The 21,137-nt window shown below is 40.3% G+C and overlaps 2 protein-coding genes across 3 annotated transcripts; both read left to right on the top strand.

Annotated features, from left to right (window-relative positions):
- Positions 1-8,625: 8,625 nt before the first annotated feature.
- On the top strand, positions 8,626-18,121 carry LOC132212299 (olfactory receptor 1J1-like). 2 transcript variants are annotated; one of them, XM_059657729.1, is made up of 2 exons: positions 8,626-9,550; positions 18,102-18,121. In XM_059657729.1, exons 1-2 carry the CDS (start codon positions 8,626-8,628, stop codon positions 18,119-18,121), a joined length of 945 nt encoding a protein of 314 aa, XP_059513712.1. The 2 variants fall into 2 exon arrangements, with proteins under 2 accessions (XP_059513712.1, XP_059513713.1); XM_059657730.1 differs by lacking the exon at positions 18,102-18,121 and having other exon boundaries at positions 8,626-9,567.
- Positions 18,122-19,770: 1,649 nt separating this feature from the next.
- Positions 19,771-20,467, top strand: LOC132212809 (S-adenosylmethionine decarboxylase proenzyme-like). Its single transcript, XM_059658797.1, has one exon. The coding sequence runs from the start codon at positions 19,793-19,795 to the stop codon at positions 20,465-20,467; it is 675 nt and encodes a 224-aa protein (XP_059514780.1). The 5' UTR covers positions 19,771-19,792.
- The last annotated feature ends 670 nt before the right edge of the window (positions 20,468-21,137 follow it).

Consider the following 21,137-nt stretch of genomic DNA (forward strand, 5'->3'; position numbering starts at 1 on the left):
GCTGTCATATGAAAAATATGTATGTTTTGTTTCAGAAACTGGGAAACTTAACCTGTGTTTCATATATTCCTTATATGTTGGCACATAAGGAAATTAGAAAAATTGCCAATGAGGTATGTTAATGTGAGCCAGCTTTTCTTAGTTCACTGACAAAACAGAATTTGTGCATCTGTGGCATCTGGGACCTGATGTCTCAGCCACGTTATTGCCCCAAGGATACTCTGTGGTGAGTGCTCCAAACCATCAACCATGGCATGGCAACTTTTAGAAGATTTGACTTCAGTACCCATTTTTAAATTTCATATGAGAGGCAAAATTTTAAATAAAAGGTTACAAAGAATAGTACTGTATTCCTTAAAGAAGACTCATCAATATACATATATTTTTATTTATGTCAATTTTTAAAGGATCCCTGAGAAACTCTGGATTATGTTAATTCATTCTTCCTCCTGCAGGGAGGGAGATAGTTTGAAAGTGTAAGCAGCTGGCCTTAAGCTCCTGGCTTACCCACCTGAACAGTTTCAGAATGCTTAAATCCTGGGCTGCCCAGACCTGGTTTCCTATGTTAGGATCCAGCAAGTGGAGATTCCTTCTGAAAGACTCTGCTTCCCTGTGTCTCTGTCTTTATCTCTTGAGTCACTTTTCTTTCTTTTCATCTCTTTCTCTCTTCCTGTCTATCCCTTCACTTTATCTTTCTCTCTCTCATTTTCTCCTTCCTTCCATCTCACTCTCTGCCTCTGTATCTTCATTCTCCTGCCACTCCATGTTTCTTCCCTTCCCTTCCCTTCCCTTCCCTTCCCTTCCCTTCCCTTCCCTTCCCTTCCCTTCCCTTCCCTTCCCTTCCCTTCCCTTCCCCCTTTTTCATTCTTTCCCCTTCCATGCCAAAATAATATTTTTGATCCTTCCTCTTCCATACCCATACATAAACTCATATATTGCTGAGAAAAAAATACCCATTCCATTCATAATACTGACCATACCTGCATTTATAATCCAATGTTTGGTGGGTGTATCTGGAGATTCTCTTTAGGAGACCTATATATCAGCTTCCAAGGTCCTAAACATTCTTGGGCATCAAAAAGAGAAGCTACAAGCTCAGATTTTCACTTCTGTTGATTAGTTCCAGAGCTATGAATTGAAGAGTATAACTAGCCCAGGAGAGAACCCTAGGGGGTAGGGAGCAGAACTTGTAATTTCCTGTTGAAGACATGCATCAACTTGGATTAATTGCCCAATTTCCCCCTTGATTCTTTTAGAAACATGTCCTGTGGGAGGGATGTTTGTGCTGAGAACTTTAGAGAATGAGCCTACAGAGAAAGCTCTCAAGGCACCATTAGTCTTCCTTCTGTCCCAGGTCCTGCTTTCCCATAGGTTAAACTCCAGAGAGGTTAAAAAAAAGAATGACTGGCTCCAACCAGGTCCAAACAGAAAGCCAAATGACTAAATGGCCTGTAAGAATTTAGGTAGAACCATATCCCACTCAAAGGGATCTCATTGGGTACCTACCCACCAGGTAACCTTATATTTTCTCTCTCTAGTGATAATTATTAAATGCAAAGTGGGGAGAGACAGGGATAATTACCTTTTTATTTTGGAAGCTTTATTGTTTTATTGACAAATTTAGATTTGGTTACATCAAATGAAAACAGTTTTCAAGCAAGAAAAAGGAATGAATGAATGAAGGAAAGGAGGCTGAAAATAGGCAAAAAATAACCCACAAAGAAAGCAAATTTGCAAATAGGAAAGAAGTCTACACACGCAACCCATAAAAATTTGACTCTTAAAATTGAAAAGCTTCAGGTTCTTTGAAATTGACCATTTGAGAAGATGATAATTTGTTGTATCATTAGTGATTCTTAGGGGTGAGATATATAGGACAACAAATAAGTATTTATAGCTTGAGATAATCTTTGGGTATTTATTTTGCCCTTTTTGATGTCTGGGTTTGAAAGGTAGTCAATACAGCATAGCTTCTCCCTGCAGAGCTTCTTTCTAGCTGTGATGACTATATTACTGCCACAAGTATTAGACCTTAAAGCAGAGGACTTGGGAGAGACTGTCAACTCAGAATTGTTGAAGTCCAACAGCATTCTAGGCAAAAGCCAGAGAAGAAAATTCCCTGAATATTAGCCAGTAGCAGCTTAGCAAACTCAAAGTGGGCCATAAGCTAGATTGACTGTAGGCTCTGGATTCCCTGGGAAAGACACACTAGACATGCCCTGGGAAAGACATGGTGGGGCTAGTGGGTAGGTCCAACAGACAAAAAGGCTTGGATACAGGATTTAGGGGACTCAGGTACTAGACACAGGAAGCGATGTAAGCAAGCAGTACAGACAGGAGCAGATGGCAATGCACAGACAAAGGTATGTGTGTGGGGGGGTTTGGACAGATTGAATAATGAGTCAGGGTGGAGACACTTTGGAGTAAGATCTGACATGCTTAATGTCAGAGGCAAGACCTGTGGCAGGCTGTGCGGGATAGACACAGAAGAGCTTACAATGGGATAGATGAAAGAGAGGATTCTACCTGGAAAGCAAAAGACAAGTTATTGCACCTTTCACAGCACTTTGTAGGCCTCTTCAGATTTTGGAGACATACTACTACCACACCTGGAACACTGATTTCGCCAATTTGTCAAATGACTTGATAGACTGCCAGCTTTAAGTAGGATGTAGAGCAATAGAGGGCTCTGCTGCTGGTTCAAACTGTGGTCCAAGGGTCATCTAAGTTGGCAGAATAGTGCTGGAAGTATCCATGGTAGATAATGGCACCCCATGGAGCCTCCAAAAGACTAAATTAGAAGAGCTTCAGTGCTGCACTTCTGGAAGTAGGAGCTGCTGCCAAGCTATTGGGCGGTAGAGAGTCCAAATGCCTAACTGTGGGCCATCAAGAGATTGGAGCTAAGTGCTGGCTGGCACAAAAAGTCATAAGGTCAGTAGCCCCAACAGCAAATTTGATATTAAGCCTTAGTAGATAGAGAGAGCCAAGGTAAATTTCAGAACCAGGTAGCCTGGACCCTCATGTCATCTACCTATGTTGCATCGATGTCTATCCCTCAGTTCGCACCTATGGCCACCATTTTGGAGAACCTGTCACAGGACGTGAGAGGGTCTGAACAGTGCAGGAGGCAAATTCCCAGCTCATACTTGTTTATCTTACCATTTCAGTGCATTCTGGCTAGAACCCCAATGACCACTGTTTTTACTTCTTTGAGGACTTTCTCTGGCCACTGAAGCTCAATTTGCCTATACATTCAGCCGGCCAGAAGTGCCAGAAATACTCTTCACCCTCTACTACCACCCCTAGTTGTCCTCTATTAAATACAGACAGGAGATGGCACGTAAACACCTCAACACACTCACTGCTGGGGTGGACAGATTTGAGGTTGGATTCTAGTGTTCCCTGTGGAGTTGGCTTCATTACTTGGGTGATAATTTTCCTCCCTTCCCAGTGTCCTTCTTCTACATAGTCCAGTCACCTTTTACTTGTTTTGGTTGCCTTGAGTGTCTGCTTATGAGTAATATCTTACAAGCCTACCTGCTTGACCCCTTAACTTTGGGGTTGATAACCAACCTCTTTGCTCCCATAGCACGCACTGCTTTGTCTGTCTTGCTCATTAGATTGGGCTCTTTGAAAGAAAAAGCAACCCTGTGTTTTCAAATATAGACTCACAGTACTCACAGAATTCTCGCTACATAATAGGTACACACTATTTTAATGAATGAGTAAATGAATGAATGAATGAATTATTGAAAAACAATGAATAAAATGCTATCTCCTCCCCTTGATTCTGTTACTCTCTGTATTTGCCAGTATTAATGAAGTAGGTTTCAGAGGCTTCTCACACTCTTTCTTATGGTTAAAGAATAGATTTTGAAACCTGAGGATGTACCAACTATTATTATGTGTCATAACTGTTAAAAAAATATTCTTGCATGCATTCAGGTATTTCTTCAGGATTAAAAAATCTATATTTCTGAAAAACAGAAACCCAACTATTCCATGATACATGTTTTATTCCCCAGGGGTTAGCAGCAGCTCTTCTCCCAGTTCCAGATTGAACATGAGAAGGAAGAAGTCCATGTGCTACAGAGCCCACTGTTACAAGGGAGGCTTCATGGTGCAATGGAACTAGACTTTATGTTTGAAGCTAATGTGTTTGGGTTTGAATCCTCATTTGGTAATTTTCTTTTGACTCACTCACTCTCAAATGCAATACAATGGGGAAAATCTATCTCACTCAAGAATTATTGTGAGGGTTAAATGAGCTCACAGATGTGAAAATTCTTTATAAAAAAATGAACTTGCAAATATGAAAGTTCTCATTTATATTCCCCAATGAGTTGACTGTCTTTAGTATATGGCTAAGGCACATCTCCACTGGGAATGGTTAAGGAAATGCAGTAATTACTCCCAAATTGTTCCTTGTCCCTCACTGGAGATGTGTGACCTTGGTCTCCTGGGTTCCTAGCCTGGCTGGTAAAAATGGATACCATTGTTGTTGGCTGGATCTGGTTTAAAAGAGAGAGTGTACCTCCTTCTCACTTCAGGGCTGAGCTTGTGACTTTTCTTTCTTTCCCAGCTCTAACCCTTTTGGAGAGAAATTGAAATATTAGTTCATACCTTAGGGCTGACAGTATTTGAATTTATTGCTCCTGAGCTAGGTAAGGGCAGTTCTTGTAGGCTGCAGTCAGCAGTGTGTGTGTGTGTGTGTGTGTGTGTGTGTGTGTGTGTGTGTGTATGATTTATGCCAAGCACTTTATATAAGTTTGTTGTGTCATATTGAATAACTTAGATGGATGTAATAATTATAATTCCTTGAGGTTTGTACTTTCCTCTCTAGGAAAATATGGTCTGTTTTACAATTTTGCTGAAGATCTGGCCTGCATCTAAACTATGGGCACAAACTTCCAGGTTTAAAACAGTGGTCTGTATTTTTTGCAAATAATTGTAAACATGCGTGTATAGATTCTTTTTATTATGTTCTTTCAAATATTATAACATATGCTTTTCATGAGCTTATTTCATTGGCTAAATAATATTATTTCCAATGGATATGTACCATAGTTGCTTTAAACTTTCCGATATTGGCTGAAATTAGGTAGTCCATCAAAAACATTGACCAGGGTCTGACCTTGAGGCCCAAGAAATTCACTTCATAAGCAGCTGTCTTTTATTTATTAAAAATAGTTTATTGATTTCAGAGTGGAAGGGAGAGGGAGAGAGAGATAGAAACATCAATGATGAGAGAGAATCACTGATCGGCTACCTCCTGCATGCCCCACACTGGGGATCAAGCCTGCAACGAGGCATGTGCTCTGACTGGGAATCGAATTGTGATCTCCTGGTTCATAGGTCAACACTCAACCAGTGAGCCATGCCAGCCGAGCAGGCAGCTGTCTTTTTAAATTCAGTGGTTGGTATTCTAGTTTCTCTATTCACGTTTGGTCATCTGATTAGGGACTGAGGCAATACATTTATCCAAAAGCTTTTGGGAAATTACAAATCCAATATTCTGCTCTTTAATGAGGAGAAGATGTCTTTTTTTGGTCAAATTATGCTCTGCTAGAGAAAATATATGGTGGTTAGAAACATGGGTTTGATATCTGATAAATCTGAGATTGAATGACCTGTCCATATTTCCATGCTGAATATTTTAGGCAAATTATTTATACTCCCCAAGCCCTAGTTTCCGAATGGTTAAATAAGAATAATGCCTTTTTTTGTGGTCCTATTAGGCTGATATGATATAAAGTATATGTCACACCAGTTGGCCTATATTCCACAATAAATATGTGATTAATAAATGGTCTTCATTATAATTGTTATTGTCATTATTATTGATATTACCATCTAGGCACATATCTTGAAACCATAGGTTTTCATTCCTTCTCAAACTTTCAGATTTATTTCCTAAGGTTCTAGAGTGCTTTCAGGCAGCAAGCACTGTCTTCCTTGAGGATATAGTTAATAAAATCATGTAATACAGTGGGAAGAATTTAGTCTTTGAAGCCAGATAGACCTAGTATCAAATCCCAGGTTCACCATATACTTGTGCTATAACATTGGGTTAGTTTCATCACTGAGTCCCAATTTTCTCCTCCCTAACATGAGAGTTAGATGCCTATGTGGGAAGAAGTGAGCAGTATTTGAAAAGCACCTGGTCCAAATTAGGTGCTAAATCCTATTTTATTGACAATGTGACTGTTACTAGCCCCATCACAGCCATCTCAGTCAAACTGGAAAGATAGTAAATTTCCTTTCAGTGTCTACAGCCTCTGCTTTCACTCTACCTGTAATCCCCACCCCTCTAGCTTCCCCTCCCCACTTTGTCTTAGTAGGCCAATGGCCTTGTTCAGCCATCCAAACCTGCTCCCCCCTCAAATGTACGGCTCCCAGCCATTCCATCTCAGTGAGAGTGTTGAACAGAGGACTGTCTCTCAGGAATACTTGCCTTTAAACCTAATCTGTAGTTGGGACCTTAAAGCCTTTTTCCTCTTGCTGAAAGAATTTAAAGTATCTGCAGGCTATTGAGGGTGGTGTTTTGGGAAGGAATATGGAAGGCTCGTTGCTCTGGAAGCCACACCACACAGGTATAGTTCTGCATGTCCCCTGAGAAAAACTGACCCAGATAATCTGAAGAATCTCAAGAAATTTAAGAGTGTGTTCCATTACTCATTTCCCACAACCCATGAAGACTGTGGGATCAAGTTTGGGTCTGAGCATTGGAATCTGTGCAGAAAGCCTCTCTGCCTCTGGGGCTAAGGAGCAAACCATCTTCACCTCTTTCTAGGAGATCTGATGGTTAGGCATTCATTAATATACTGGTTTGATATCTGGTTCCAGATATATAGGGAGCCAGTCAGCTGCTTTGCTGTAGTCATTGACAGTTATCATTTGACATGAAATTTTCCTTATTGGATTAAGTTGGTTCATAACTACACTCTTTCTTTCACTCAGTTGGGGTGGGAAACCAGGTCTGGTGGCATATGGTGGCCTTCTGAATCCAGTTGACAAAGTGATGATGAGACCTCTGGACACTATCTTCTTGCTCCTGCTTCTTTCTCTCATGTTGGTTAGTGTATTGACTATTTGACTTCATTTTTTTGTGTGTATTTCTAGCTCATATTGATTGAGCTTTTTGTCTTGTCCTTATTAACTCACAGGAATTCTGCATGTATCCTGAGTGCTAATCTCTTACTGATTTGAGCAGTGTGCCTTCTCCATCCATGGCTTGTCTTTTTGTGGCTTTGTTATGGTGGAAGTGGTTGTACTAAAGAAACTTTATTTTAATGCAATCAAATTTATATTTATGCAGTATGCTTTGGTGAGTCTTGATTCAGAAATGTGTTACTACCCTAAGATCATATTATAATTTACAAATTTTTTCTGTTTCTGAAATTTTGCTTCTTACATTTACGTTTTTAATATATCTGGGATTATTTTTATGTATGGTGTGAAGTAGTGATATAATGTTATTTTCCCCTTATGGAAAGAAAACTGCCTTAGCAGCATTACTTGAAGAGTCTATATTTTTTTCACTGATTTATAGTGCCACTCTGTCAGTTACCAAGTCCTCTTTATAAATGTGTCTGTGTCTAGGCTCTCTATTTTCCTCCACTGGTTTATTGGTTTACCTTCATAAAAATACATTATTTGTTGTAATCAATGTAGCTGTATAGTAAGATTTGATATGTTATAGTGAATTCCTGTCTTTACCATTTATATATAGTGATATTTCAATAATTAATGATCTGGGTTAGGAAATAAATCTCTTGTAGGCTAATTTAAAAACACTGGAAGGATTAGAATTCCTCTTTAAAATTATTTTTGGCTTTTAGATGCACTTCTTTGAATATGATGCCATGTTATTAGGATTATTAGGACTAAACTGGGGTCTTGAATAAGGCCTGATGTAAGTTTCTTAAATGGGCTGTCATGACGAATTTAATTGGATGAGACATCTTTTATTTGATCAACAAATTTATATTGTGTATGCATTAATTATCTGTGACAGATTTTTGTTCTACAGCCAATGAACTAATTAGAAATAATGATGGGATATGTAGACAAGCAGGGGATACAGAGTTAAACAGATCATTACATACAAAATTATGAAGGCCAATGAGATTTCTGATGTCAAATAATTTGCTTTGTTTCAAGAGGACAAACTCTGGAGTCAAAATGCTTGGGTCCAAATCCCAGCTTCTCCTTTTCTTACCACTGTGAAAGTGAGACTGTTTGCCTCAGCTCTCTCATCCAAAAGGTGGAAATAATAACAGTACCAATCTAATTCATATACTTAAGATTGTTGAGTCAGTTACTGCATGTAAATTATTAGACCAGGGCACAAAACAACGTTTAATAAACATTAACTGTTAATATTATCATTTACAGAGACTGGGACCACATTGAGAAAGAAAGTGGTTGTATATCCTAAGCTATACTTCTTTTACATTTATTCAGCAAAATATACATAAAATGTAAGAAAATATGAAGACATTCTCTAAATCAAAAGAATGTCTCTATTATGCTATGTCACAACTATCATTTTTTTTTAATTCCAAGGAATTCCACCTTTTCCTTCAGCTTTTTCCACCAGTCTGCTCCAGCTAGGGTACCAGTATGAGGAGGGAGAACCAGAGCAGCGTGTCCCAGTTCCTCCTCCTGGGGCTCCCCATCCCGCCAGGGCAGAAGGGCCTATTCTTCACCCTGTTCCTGGGCATGTACCTGACCACAGTGCTGGGCAACCTGCTCATCATCCTGCTCATCAGGCTGGACTCTCACCTGCACACGCCCATGTACTTCTTCCTCAGCCACTTGTCCTTCACTGATGTCTGCTTTTCATCTGTCACTGTCCCTAAGATGCTCACGAACATGCAAACCCAGCACCTATCTATCCCCTATGAAGGCTGTATTTCACAGACATATTTTTTCATACTCTTTGCTGATCTGGACAGTTTCTTGATCACATCAATGGCTTATGACAGGTATGTGGCCATCTGTCACCCTCTGCAGTACACCACCATCATGAGTCAGAACATTTGTGTCATGCTGGTGGCTGGGTCCTGGGTCATTGCTTCTGCTTGTGCTCTTTTGCATACCCTCCTCCTAGCCCGTCTGTCCTTCTGTGCTGACCACACTGTCCCACACTTCTTCTGTGACCTTGCGGCCCTGCTCAAATTGTCCTGCTCAGACACTTCCCTCAACCAACTGGTAATCTTTACTGCAGGATTAACAGCCATTATGCTTCCATTCTTATGCATCTTGGTTTCTTATGGCCATATTGGGGCCACCATCCTCCGGGTTCCCTCTGCCAAGGGCATCCGTAAAGCCCTGTCTACGTGTGGCTCTCATCTCTCAGTAGTGACTCTGTATTATGGGGCAATTATTGGTCTATATTTTCTTCCTTCATCCAACAACAGCAATGACAATAATATAATCGCTTCATTGATGTACACAGTGGTGACTCCCATGCTGAACCCTTTTATTTATAGCCTGAGAAATAAAGACATGAAAGGGGCACTGAGGAAATTCTTGCATAAGAAAACATATTACTCCAGCTGATACTTTCTTTTTAAAACACCCATGTGATCATATTTCCTTAATAGCATGTAAATATAAATTACTAAAAGCAGAGCTCACTAGTCTTCCTTCTATAGCTGTCAATCACAAACCTTGGCTGACATTATTCTTGGACTTGTCATGGGAATAGTAAAACAGGATGTGCTTTATAGGACTTGATTTGCTCTTTTTTTTTTTTTAATAATGGGGACTATAAAATACTTGGAGGATACCGTGCCACTTTGGCTGGTATCATTAAATAGAAGCTGCCAGGGCTGGTCCTTCCCCAATTTTTAAGTTATAAAATGTGTTTGGCTTTTCACACCTTCATTTTGAAAGAATTTTTCATTTTGGTGATGATATGGCGTCTTCTCCCCCAGGCACTCACACATCTAGGGACTCTGAGCCCTTCTATAAGTTTAAGGGAGAACATATGAAATCTTACTCTCCTTACATAATAATTAACACACTGCATTCCTGTCCTTTAGGAATATATCTCACACATCCTTTCTCTCCAACACATGCAGATATTCAGCAACAAAATAAATGTCACACCCATTGTCTCAGGTACCAGTCAGAAAGCTTAATATGCACTAAAGCCATCTACTTTAATCCTGAGAACAACCCTAGGAGATATGTAGGGAAAACTCAGGCTCAAAGAGGCGAAGGACAATTTATAATTGCAGTTAGTGAAATGAAAACTTGCATCTTGGCTGTCTGACTCCACAGCGATTCAGTCAAGAATAATTCTATAGAATGCTGTGTCCTGAGGAGGAATAATCAGTTCAGCCCAGTGGCAGAGGATATATGAAAAACTCCCCAGAGGAAGTGCTGCTTTACCTGAGACTTAACAAATCAGAATTACCCAGACACACAAAGTCTTCTCTCAGCCTGATGATCAAGGCAAAGGGAGCAGCCTTGAACTAGAAGTTCCAACAGAGGCACCATGATTTCAGAGACACCAGATAACAAAGGGAGTTGTAAGGCACACAATAAAGATATTTATAGGAAATACCCTGTAATCAATTTCATAACTCTTGAGCCTCTGAACCTGGATCTAAAATGCTAAGAGATGGAGGAGATGAGAGGTTCTTGTAAAGATGTTTCTTTTGGATAAAGCTGAGCAGTGAGTCCCAAAATCTCCCTTGGGGGCATGTGCCTTCCTCCTCACCTTAAACTTGGAGAAGCTTCAACAGCACCATTTAGAGAGTTTGATATACTATATTCCCTGTTTTTATGACTGTGAAGAGCAATAGGAAAGATGAAATGGGAGGAGAGCAACAGTGAGAGTGAGCAAGAAAGAGAATAAATTATATTTGAGAAACACCTTCACTTATTTTCATAGTGGGGCAATAAAAGCATAAATGTTTCCTATGGACCACAGATGGATTATGTGTGAGAGAGAACTGATATGCAACCATTTCCCCAAGAAAACCCATTAGAAAGTCTGGGAGATTCCAAGAAAGAGTAAGAGATTTGTAGGGGATGCACCACCCCAGAACCAGGGGCTATGAGGGGAAACATTCACAGGAAGAAAATATATTTAGTACTTTAGCTATATCACAGAGGATTTGTGGGAAGGCAGTCTGGTATGGAAGTCTTTGAACATCCCCTGGCCTGGAAGTGACAACAAAAGAATGAATTAGTTTTAACCATCATCCAGGTGGAGAGAAGTCAAACCTCTTTAAAATGGTAGCAACCAAAGAAGCATATTATTGTCACCCCTTTCTCACTCTTGCTCCCATGCCCCATCCCCACAAAGGTGGGTACAATAAATGCAACTAAACTTCAGAAAAATGAGAAAAAAGGCAATATGCAATTCTGACAACTTCCTGGATCTCAGATTCTTGCCTGGCAGAAAGAAGTGATAGAAAGTGTTGGTTTTTAAGAGTGAGGAATTGATCACTCAAAAGTAAAAAGAAATCTGTATGTTGGATGGAACAAGTAAATATTTCTGTGAATTAAAAAATATGAGATTTTTTTCATCCAGTATTTTATCTCTATGTGTTCTAGATTCCCAGTTTCAAAGAGGCCACAATTCATCTCATCATTCCCATGTCCTTAGGAAAAAATCAGGAAATAAACTATTTTTTACAGGATTTTTAGATATTTTATTTTTTGTTAAGTAGGTATATTCCAGGGTCCTTTCCCTGCCATTCCTATTGACGTTAGTTTAGAACAGGGGTGGGAAACCTTATTTCTGCCAAGAGCCATTTGGATATTTATAACATCATTTGTGGGCCATACAAAATTATCAACTTAAAAATTAGCCTGCTATAGTTGGTCAAACATTTAATTAACTCACCCCTAATGCCTTGACAGGGCCAGACCAAATGATTTTGTGGGCCTTTTATGGCCAGTGGGTCAGACAGTCCTCATCCCTGGCTTAGAATAATTAGTTTTATCACAAAATATAATATACTTCAGTACTTTTGAGAAATGCTTCAAAGTTCTCTTTTCATTTCAGTGATCTGAAATTATAAGCACTTCCTGGGTCATCATAACAATCTCCTTATAATGGAGATCTGAATATCTACTAACTGTGAGCTTGGATTTTCCAGTTCTAATCTATACTAATAAAAGGGTATTGCCGGGAGCCAGTCCATCCTTGCTGTTTCAAGGGACCGGGCATATATGGCATACGGTTCTTAATGTATTTGCTCACCTTCTTGGCGCTGTGTTTTAACCAAGGTCACCTCTCTGAGAAAGGTTGTTTCCCCAGGTAGGGATTTTTCCCCTGAAGTTAGGGAGGGAATAAAACCCCTCAAGTAAGTGCCAGGCGGGTAATTAATCCCTTTAACTACGAACAATCATGCTTAAACTACATAATCTTTTCTCCCTGGAATGGAGATAAGAAATGCCCTAACCTTTGTAATAGAGATTGATAGGATTGAATCAACTGGTATAAATACAGTTGTAACAAGACAGAAACAGACAGAACTCAGAACAAGACAGCAAGAGACAGAACTCAGACAGGGCTTGGAAGACAGGACCAAGAGAGACAGAGCCTAGGCACAGAACCTACACAGAACGTTCTCTACGGACAGAAGAACTTCGCTGGCGAGAGCATGCCGGAGGATCCTGGAGAGGGACTGGCCTCGGAGCCTAGAGACAGAGCCTAGCGGGAGAACATGGCAAGGGATCCTGGACTGAACCTGACTACAGAGATTGGCAGGAGAACCTGACTGGAACCTGGACACTGAACCTGACTGGAGAACCTGGACAGAACCTCTCTGGAGATCCAGACCAGAACTTGGCTGGAGATCCTGGCTGGAGATCCTGGCTAGGCTGCTAATCAACTGAACGCTGTCTCCGTGTCCTTCCTTCTTCGCCGACTCCGTCTACGCCTTTGGGAACCTCTGGACCCGCTGGGGTTGGACCCCGGCAGGGTATTATGTTAATTAGACTGAATGTCTTCCGGATGTCCTTCCGGACATCTTTCCAGACAAAGCCATGGTGGTGGGGGATGAGGCAGAGTCAGTTAGGGGCGATCAGTCAGGCAGGGGAGCAGTTAGGGGGCAATCAGGCCAGCAGGGGAGCAGTTAGGGGAGATCAGGCTGACTGGATTGCGAGAGGGATGTCTGACTGCCGGTAGTCGGACATCCCCTGAGGGGTCCCAGATTGGAGAGGTGCAGGCCGGGCTGAGGGACCTCCACCTTTACACGAATTTTGTGCACCGGGCCTCTAGTAGATATAAATAAAAATACATTCCAGAGCAATCTTGGTCATCATGTTTTGTTTTGTTTTCATGTACTTTTGAGATATTTTATGAAGATTATTAATTTAATCTACTATGTCTTTCAAAGAAACATTGATAGTGATCATAAGAAAATGGGGAAATATTTGCATGTTTGGCTATCAGTATTTTTCAGTGGGGGTACTCTTAACACTTTGAATAGGGCAGTCCTTTGTTGGGCAGGATGTCTTGTGCATTTCAAGCCATTCAGCAGCATTGGCCACTGACCACTAAATGCTGGTAGCAGAGTCAATCATTGGATTAACCACACATGCTCTCAGAACTTCTTAAACTCCATTGGAAATTTAAAATACCTGGAGAAGTTCACTGACATTGTTTTAAGTTATTTTGGTAGCTTAAGATATTTTGGGAGAAGGCTAAGAGTTAGTTCTAGTACTTACATACAAATTAAGTGTGATTTTTTTTTTAAAGTGCTTCTGATTAGGGTGAGACTAAAGCAAGGCAAAAGAAGCATATGTGTAAAATTTACCTCAAGTGCAAAATTTGAGACGTTTCAAAAATTCAGTAATTAAAGCAAATATTACTTAAAGATTAATTTTTAATTAAGATGAGCTCAATTCACTCTTTTACCAAATTAAAATTAATACAAAAATATATGATCGACAAAATAATAAAATGTAAATAAAGACAGAAACTGATCCTGTACCTGCACAACTCAGCCTCCTCACCCTAATCCTGTCTAATTCCTTAGCAGTCTTCCTAAGGTGTTTTGTATCCTTTTTCTCTGGCATCTTCATGGGTTTATTCTTTGCCTTTGGTTTTCTTTTTACCCTTAGTTATGATGTCTGTAGGTGCATTTCTTTTTTTCAAATTTATCTTTCTTTCAGTTTGCTTAACTTCTTTCTTGATCCTGTAAGTTGATGCTTTTAACCAAATTTGAGAAATGTTGAGTTTTTATGTTTTTACATGAATTGTGTGCCCCACTCATTATACTATTTTTCTTTTATGTAATGAACATACTTATGATAACTACTTCCACATATTTTTTGGTCAGTTTCAGTGTCTATGCTTTCTTGTGATCTGTTTCTTATGACCCTTTCTTGACATGATGCCCTTTTGTTTACTTCATGTGTTATGTAATTTTTCAATGTTTAGTGAAAATTTTGGAAGATGCATTTTGTATGAAGCATATTTTAGTTTTAAAGGCGCTGAGTTTTGTTCTGGTAGATAGTTAAACTACTGGCAGAACCTTTTTAATCTTAGATTTTGTAGAGGAAAGGATGTTCATGTTGCATGTGCAGGATGAGCAGGTCTTATACCCAATGAATAGGGAGAACAGTGCTTATCGTGGGGAACACGTTCCTCTACTGAATATACTTCCTAGAGCCCCTTTCATATCCCGATTCCTCAGACTATAGATAAAGGGATTTAGCATGGGAGTGACCAGGGTGTACAATACAGCCACAATGACATCCTTGTTGCTAGAGTTGTTGGATGAAGGAAAAAAGTACAGCCCAATAATTGCTCCATAGTACAGAGACACCACAGAGAGGTGGGAGCCACATGTGGACAAGGCTTTGCAGATGCCTTTGGTGGAGGGGACTCTCAGGATGGTGGCCCCAATGCGGCAATAAGAAACTAGGATGCATATGAGTGGCACAGTAATGACCACCACTCCCACGGTGAGGATAAGCAGCTCATTGACTGTGGTATCTGAGCTGGACAGCTTAAGTAAGGTGGAGAGATCACAGAAGAAGTGTGAGAGAGTGTTGTCTCCACAGAAAGAAAGACGGGCCAGGAGGAGGGTGTGCAAAAGAGCACTAGCACAGGATTGGACCCAGGACCCAATTACTAGCAAAACACACAGGCTCTGACTCATGATGGTTGTATAGTGCAGGGGATGACAGATGGCCACATACCTGTCATAGGCCATTGAGGTAAGAAGGAGACTATCAAGATCCCCCCAGAATAAGAAGAAGTACACCTGGGAAATGCATCCAGCATAGGAGATGGATTGATCCTGAGTATGCATATTCATGAGCATCTTTGGAGCTGTGACTGATGAAAAGGAGATGTCAGTGAAGGCCAAGTGGCTGAGGAAGAAGTACATGGGCGTGTGCAGGTGAGAGTCCAGCCTGATGAGCAGGATGATGAGCAGGTTGCCCAGCACTGTGGTCAAGTACATGCCCAGGAACAGGGCAAAGAACATGCCCTGCTGCTCTGGCCGGATGGGGAGCCCCAGGAGGAGGAACTCAGACACGCTGCTCTGATTATCCCCCCTCATGGTCTTCTTCTATTTTGCTGTAGATGAAAAAAAGATATGGAGATGTGAAAGAATGTGAAACCTTAATGACGACAAGTAATAGAAACATGACAATTAGTGAGTACTTGAATTTTAACCTGAATAACTCATGCTTTTTGCCCACTAATGGGCTAATGGTGTCAGGATAGTATATGTCCACCTAGAAACCAATGCAATCTCTTCTGGAAAAGCCACGAACCATCAGAATGACAATTATGTCAGGTCAGGTACAACTTTGAGGAGTCTAGGAATTCATGACAGAAATCTGAGATTAGGGGCAAGGCTAGGTCAGTAACTAGTTATTAGAAGCACTAGTAGAGGCTCTCCATGGGGCCTGTTGTCCTTTCTTAACCTCCCCATGACTCTCAGCCAAAGCATATTTCTAATATTTTTCTTTCTCCAGAAATATTTCATTAATAACATTGTTTCTATACCATGCTTTATTTCAATGGATTGGGTCAGGATAAGACAACCAAGTGGACTGCACAGGATCTTCCAGAAATCAGGATTTGGCAAGTTCGTGGAAACATCGCATATAACTTACGGACATTAAGAAGAATCTATGCCAATAATAATAAATCTAGAGAAATAGTTTATTACATAGCCATCAGTCCTTTAAGATAATTCCTTCCTACTCCTCAACATTTTCTGTCTAGCATTACTCTTTCGAAAGGAGTTGTCATGGAATGTGGAGAAAAGGTCTGTTTCTCTTCCAAATTCTCAACTTATTCTCACAATTCTTACCGGATCACTCTTGTTCAAGTTCTCAGAACACCAGGAAATACTTTTTCCCCCAGTCATATCTTGGATCTGCCAAAGAATAAAGTTTGTAGGTGTCCACCTTTTTTACAGTTCCTATCCTATGCTAGTGATTCATAACTGATATTTTTCTTGTCATATTCTAACACTTCCACTTTGCCAATACTATCATTTCTCTCTCTTTCAGGTCAATAATTTTAGACTTGCCCATGTGATCACTCACAAAATAAAAGTGAAAGAAAACAGAAAGATCTAAGTATTAAAAAATAGAATCCACATATGATGTAAATATTTATTCAATCTAAAGATCCTTCTCTTTGAAAGCTGAGAAAGTGTCTCACTGTAGGACTCATCATTCATCTTGAGGGTTAACTAAAGTTTACATTATCTACCAATTCTTCCAATTTGACTGAAATTATGTCTGAAATACATTCTTTAGTCTATTACATTAACAGTCCTGTTAATTTAATGTTGTTACCTGAGATGAATTGCGCATTCAGTTTCACTAGTCATTCCCATGTTAATAGTAATCAGTTTACCTACCACAATGAAAGGGCTAATTAGCCGTGTGATGGAAATTTTGGTTGTTTCTAACATTCTTCTGTTTCTAGCAATATTTCACTAATAACATTCTTCATATGCCATTTTCACATTTATACACACACACACACACACACACACACACACATATATCTGAAGGATAAAAGTTAGAAATGGAATATGAGGATATGTACATTTACAATTTTGATAGATACTGTCCAATTATAAGAGGCTAAGGTAGTGAAGAAACCTTATCTTATGTGTTCTTTAAGATGAGTCTTGAAAAATAACAGCATGTCATGTGAAGATTATAAAAATGGTCATTCTAGTAAGTGGAGAAGACAGGGCTATGGTGTTTGAGGAACAGAGAAAATTCAGGAGCATATCAGCATGGGAACATTATGAGGTTTGAGATTTGTCTGGAAACCAGAATATGTAAGGTCTTTTCTGCCATAATGGAAAGTTAGTATTCTATTCTCAGAGCAACAGAACACTCATGAAAATGTTTAAGGAAAGGGATGAATGCAAACATTTAAATAGTATGCTGGCTCCTGGGCAGAGAACAGATTAGGGCAAGGCAAGAGTGTTAGCAGAAATATTAGGATGACATAGCAGTAGTTCAGGTACAAAAGTAATACCTGCTTACACCTGGATTATAGGAGAAGATGAAGATCATTACAGAATTGGGATAAAATTGGAGGAAAAACCAGTAAGACTTAATGGGGGATGAATGATAAACAAGAGGAAGTATGTTTTCCTATTCCATGGAAAATTAGACAGAGGATCAGTTTGACATAAATTAATCTACATGGAGCTCTCTGTTAAAATTTGGTGTGAGGTGCTTCAGGGACAGGCTAGAGACCAGTAACTTACATTGGACACACACAAACACACAAACACATGCAGTCACACTACTGAATAGTAAATTCCACCCCTGCTCTGATATTGCCTTTTAGGTGGTGAGCACTCACACGTTCAGCTGCAGCATCAGAAGGTTCCACTAGTTCTCTCTTGAAGACACACAATACAGTGAAGCAGGTGGAGTCTCTAAGGGTCTCAAAGATACATCACAACAGGGAGAAGAATTCTATCATATAAGATAGATATGTAGACACACACTTGTTTAACACTCTGAGCAATGGGTGTGGGTTCTAACTTAATAGATTATGGAGAAAACCCAGGTGGTGGTGGGTGGCCAACTCTACACCCCCCGCCTCCAAATTAGAGACAAACTGGAATAATTGCTTTTTTGCCTTTAGTTCCCTTGAGGGGAAAACTGTTTGTTGATAGCAGGCACTTAGAGAGTTCATCCTTGGAGGCACAATGCTAATAACCACAACGCAGCTACTAGGGATTTGGTGATTCCAAAAGGTTTTTGTCTTCTCAGTTGACATTAGGGAAAATGCTTTTCCGAGTTCATAACAAACCAAACTGGAAGTTGAGTGTGTTAGTGAATCTCTCTTGTTTCTGAACCCAGTGCTATTTTAAGAACACCAGAACCACGCTAATACTTTCACTCTCTGAACAAAAGGTTGAGGGGCATTATAGCCCACCATCACAATGGGACCCTGGGGAATGGACCATGGTTTCTATAAATCCTGGTCTCCTGCATACATATGTAAATGTGCATATACACACATGCAGAGAAAGAGAGACAGAAACAGAGAGAGATGTGTACACATAAAAATCAAACTGTAGAAATTTAGTGAAATCGTAAGCATAAAAATCAGGTTATATCCTTTTAAGAGAAGACAGAGAGGCAGGATTTGAAGGAGCTCATGGGTAGATTCAAATGATGCTTTTAAAAAATAAGTATTTATAATGGAAGTATAACATGCATACAGCAAAATTAGCATGCATTAAGTGCTGATTGATGAATTCCAAATAAATACATTCCTGAAATTATTAGCCAAATAGAGAAATAATCCTTCATCATGCCTCTCCCAGTAATTTCCTCCAGAGGTTAATCTCCTTGTATTTATCACCACATATTACTCTTGTGTGTTTTTTTTGACTCATAAAGGTGAAAAAAATTAAATAGTCTATATTCTTCTTATATTTTATTATAATATATACTTTACATGCTCAGATATTACTGAACTAGTCCATCCATTTGAACAAATACACATGAGTATACAAAGCATTGCCCTCACTCCACAGAGTTTCTTTGAGCCCCTTCCCATTGACATCCTCTAGGAGCCACCAGTAATCTCTCTTTCTCTTTTTTGAAAAACTTCTTTATTGTTGAAAGTTTTACATATGAATCCTTTCCCCCCCCCCATTGACCTCTCCCCACTCATTCCCACCCCCTCAGCACATGTCCTCACCCCCCTACTGACTGTGCCCATGGGTTATGCTTATGTGCATGCATATAAGTCCTTTGGTTGATCTCTCCCTCCTCTTCCCTGTACCCCATAGCAATAAGTAAAAACGGTTCTGGAGGTGGCTCCAGTTCTGGCACTAGAGCTGCCCTAGCTGTATAGCTGGTGCTAGAGTGGGCAACGGAGCTAACTCTAGCTCTGAGACTGGCTCTAACTTAAAACTGGTACTAGTTCCAACTTGAATAGGTGACAGAACTGGTGATACTAGATCTGACTCTTATGTCTCGAGCTGGCTCTTGCTGTCTACTGAGTCTAGATTTGGTGCTGATGCTGAAACTGGCATGGTAACTGGCACTAGCTCTGAGACTGGTGATAGACCATGTTCTAAACCTGGCACTGAAAATGGAAGAGGAGAAAAGTTAACCAAGGTGAATGGCTTTCCATTTGCCTTTGCAAAGACAGAAAAACATCATATTGCCTTTAAGGGAACTCAGCCCAGATGCCACCCCAGGAAGTCTTCTCAGACTGCTTTTGAAGGATGTTCAGTGTTCAATCCTAAGTGTGACAAAGACTGACAAGCAGGAAGCTTATGTACTCGGTGAGAGTAGCATGTTTGTCTCCAAGAGATGTTTTATTTTGAAGACATGTGATACCACCCTCTTGCTGAAAGCACTGGTTCCCCTATTGAAACTTGCTAGAGGTTACAGTGGTTTTGACTCAATTCAAAGCTTCCTTTATTCTCATAAGAATTTCGGAGCTTCTCACCAAGGGTACCCACACCAGAATTTCCAGAAAGAAATACAGTTTCTTAATGCAATTTTCCCACATGGAGCAGCATATTATATGGGACGTATGAATTCTGACTGTTGGTACTTGTATACTTTAGATTTCCCTGAGAGTAGGGTAATCAGTCAGCCAGATCAAACCCTGGAAATTCTGTTGAGTGAGCTTGACCCAGCAGTTATGGACCAGTTCTACATGACAGATGGTGTTACTGCAAAGGATGTTACTCTTTCGAATGGAATTTGTGAACTCATACCAGGTTCTGTCATTGATGCCACAATGTTCAATCCTTGTGGGTATTCGGTGAATGGCATGAAATTGAATGGAACTTATTGGGCCATCCACATCACTCCAGAACCAGAATTTTCTTATGTTAGCTATGAAACAAACTTAAGTCAAACCTCCTGTGATGACCTAATCAGGAAAGTCGTGGAAGTCTTCAAGCCAGGAAAATTTGTGACCACCTTGTTTGTAAACCAGAGCTCTAAATGTCGCACCTAGAGGATTGAAGGTTTTAAACGTCTTGATTGCCAGAGTGCTATGCTCTATGATTACAACTTTGTTTTTACCAGTTTTGCTAAGAAGCAGCAACAGCAGCAGAGTTGATTTAGAAAAAATGCAAAAAGGAACCACACATAAAAGAAGGTGGTGGCTGCTTTTTAGATACTAGAGGCCCGGTGCACGAAATTTGTGCACTTGGGGAGCGGGTCCCTCAGCCTGGCCTGTGCCCTCTCCCAGTCTGGGAGCCCTGGGAGGATGTGGACTGGGAGCTTAGTGGGCCTAAGCCATCAGTCAGACATCCTTAGCATTGCCACAGAGGCAGGAGAAGCTCCCACCACTGCAGCTGTGCTCGCCAGCCATGAAACTGCCTTCTGGCTGAGTGGTGCTCCCCCTGTGGGAGTGCACTGACAACCAGGGGGCAGCTCCTGAATTGAGTGTATGCCCCCTGGTGGTCAGCATGCATCATAGTGACCGGTCATTCCACCATTTGGTCATTTGCATATTAGCCTTTTATTATATAGGATACACTGTAGATGAGGCCCCCTAGAATCATAAGAAATGCAAAAAAATCAGTTAACTCATTCTCGAGTTGCCCCCACTTAAAATAAAATTGCCCCCCTGTGGGGCATGTGCTGCACCTTGGGAACTAGTGGGCTTGACACTTTTCCTC

The sequence above is a fragment of the Myotis daubentonii genome, chromosome 11, assembly GCF_963259705.1.
Source record: "Myotis daubentonii chromosome 11, mMyoDau2.1, whole genome shotgun sequence".
In the NCBI taxonomy this organism is placed as follows: domain Eukaryota; kingdom Metazoa; phylum Chordata; class Mammalia; order Chiroptera; family Vespertilionidae; genus Myotis; species Myotis daubentonii.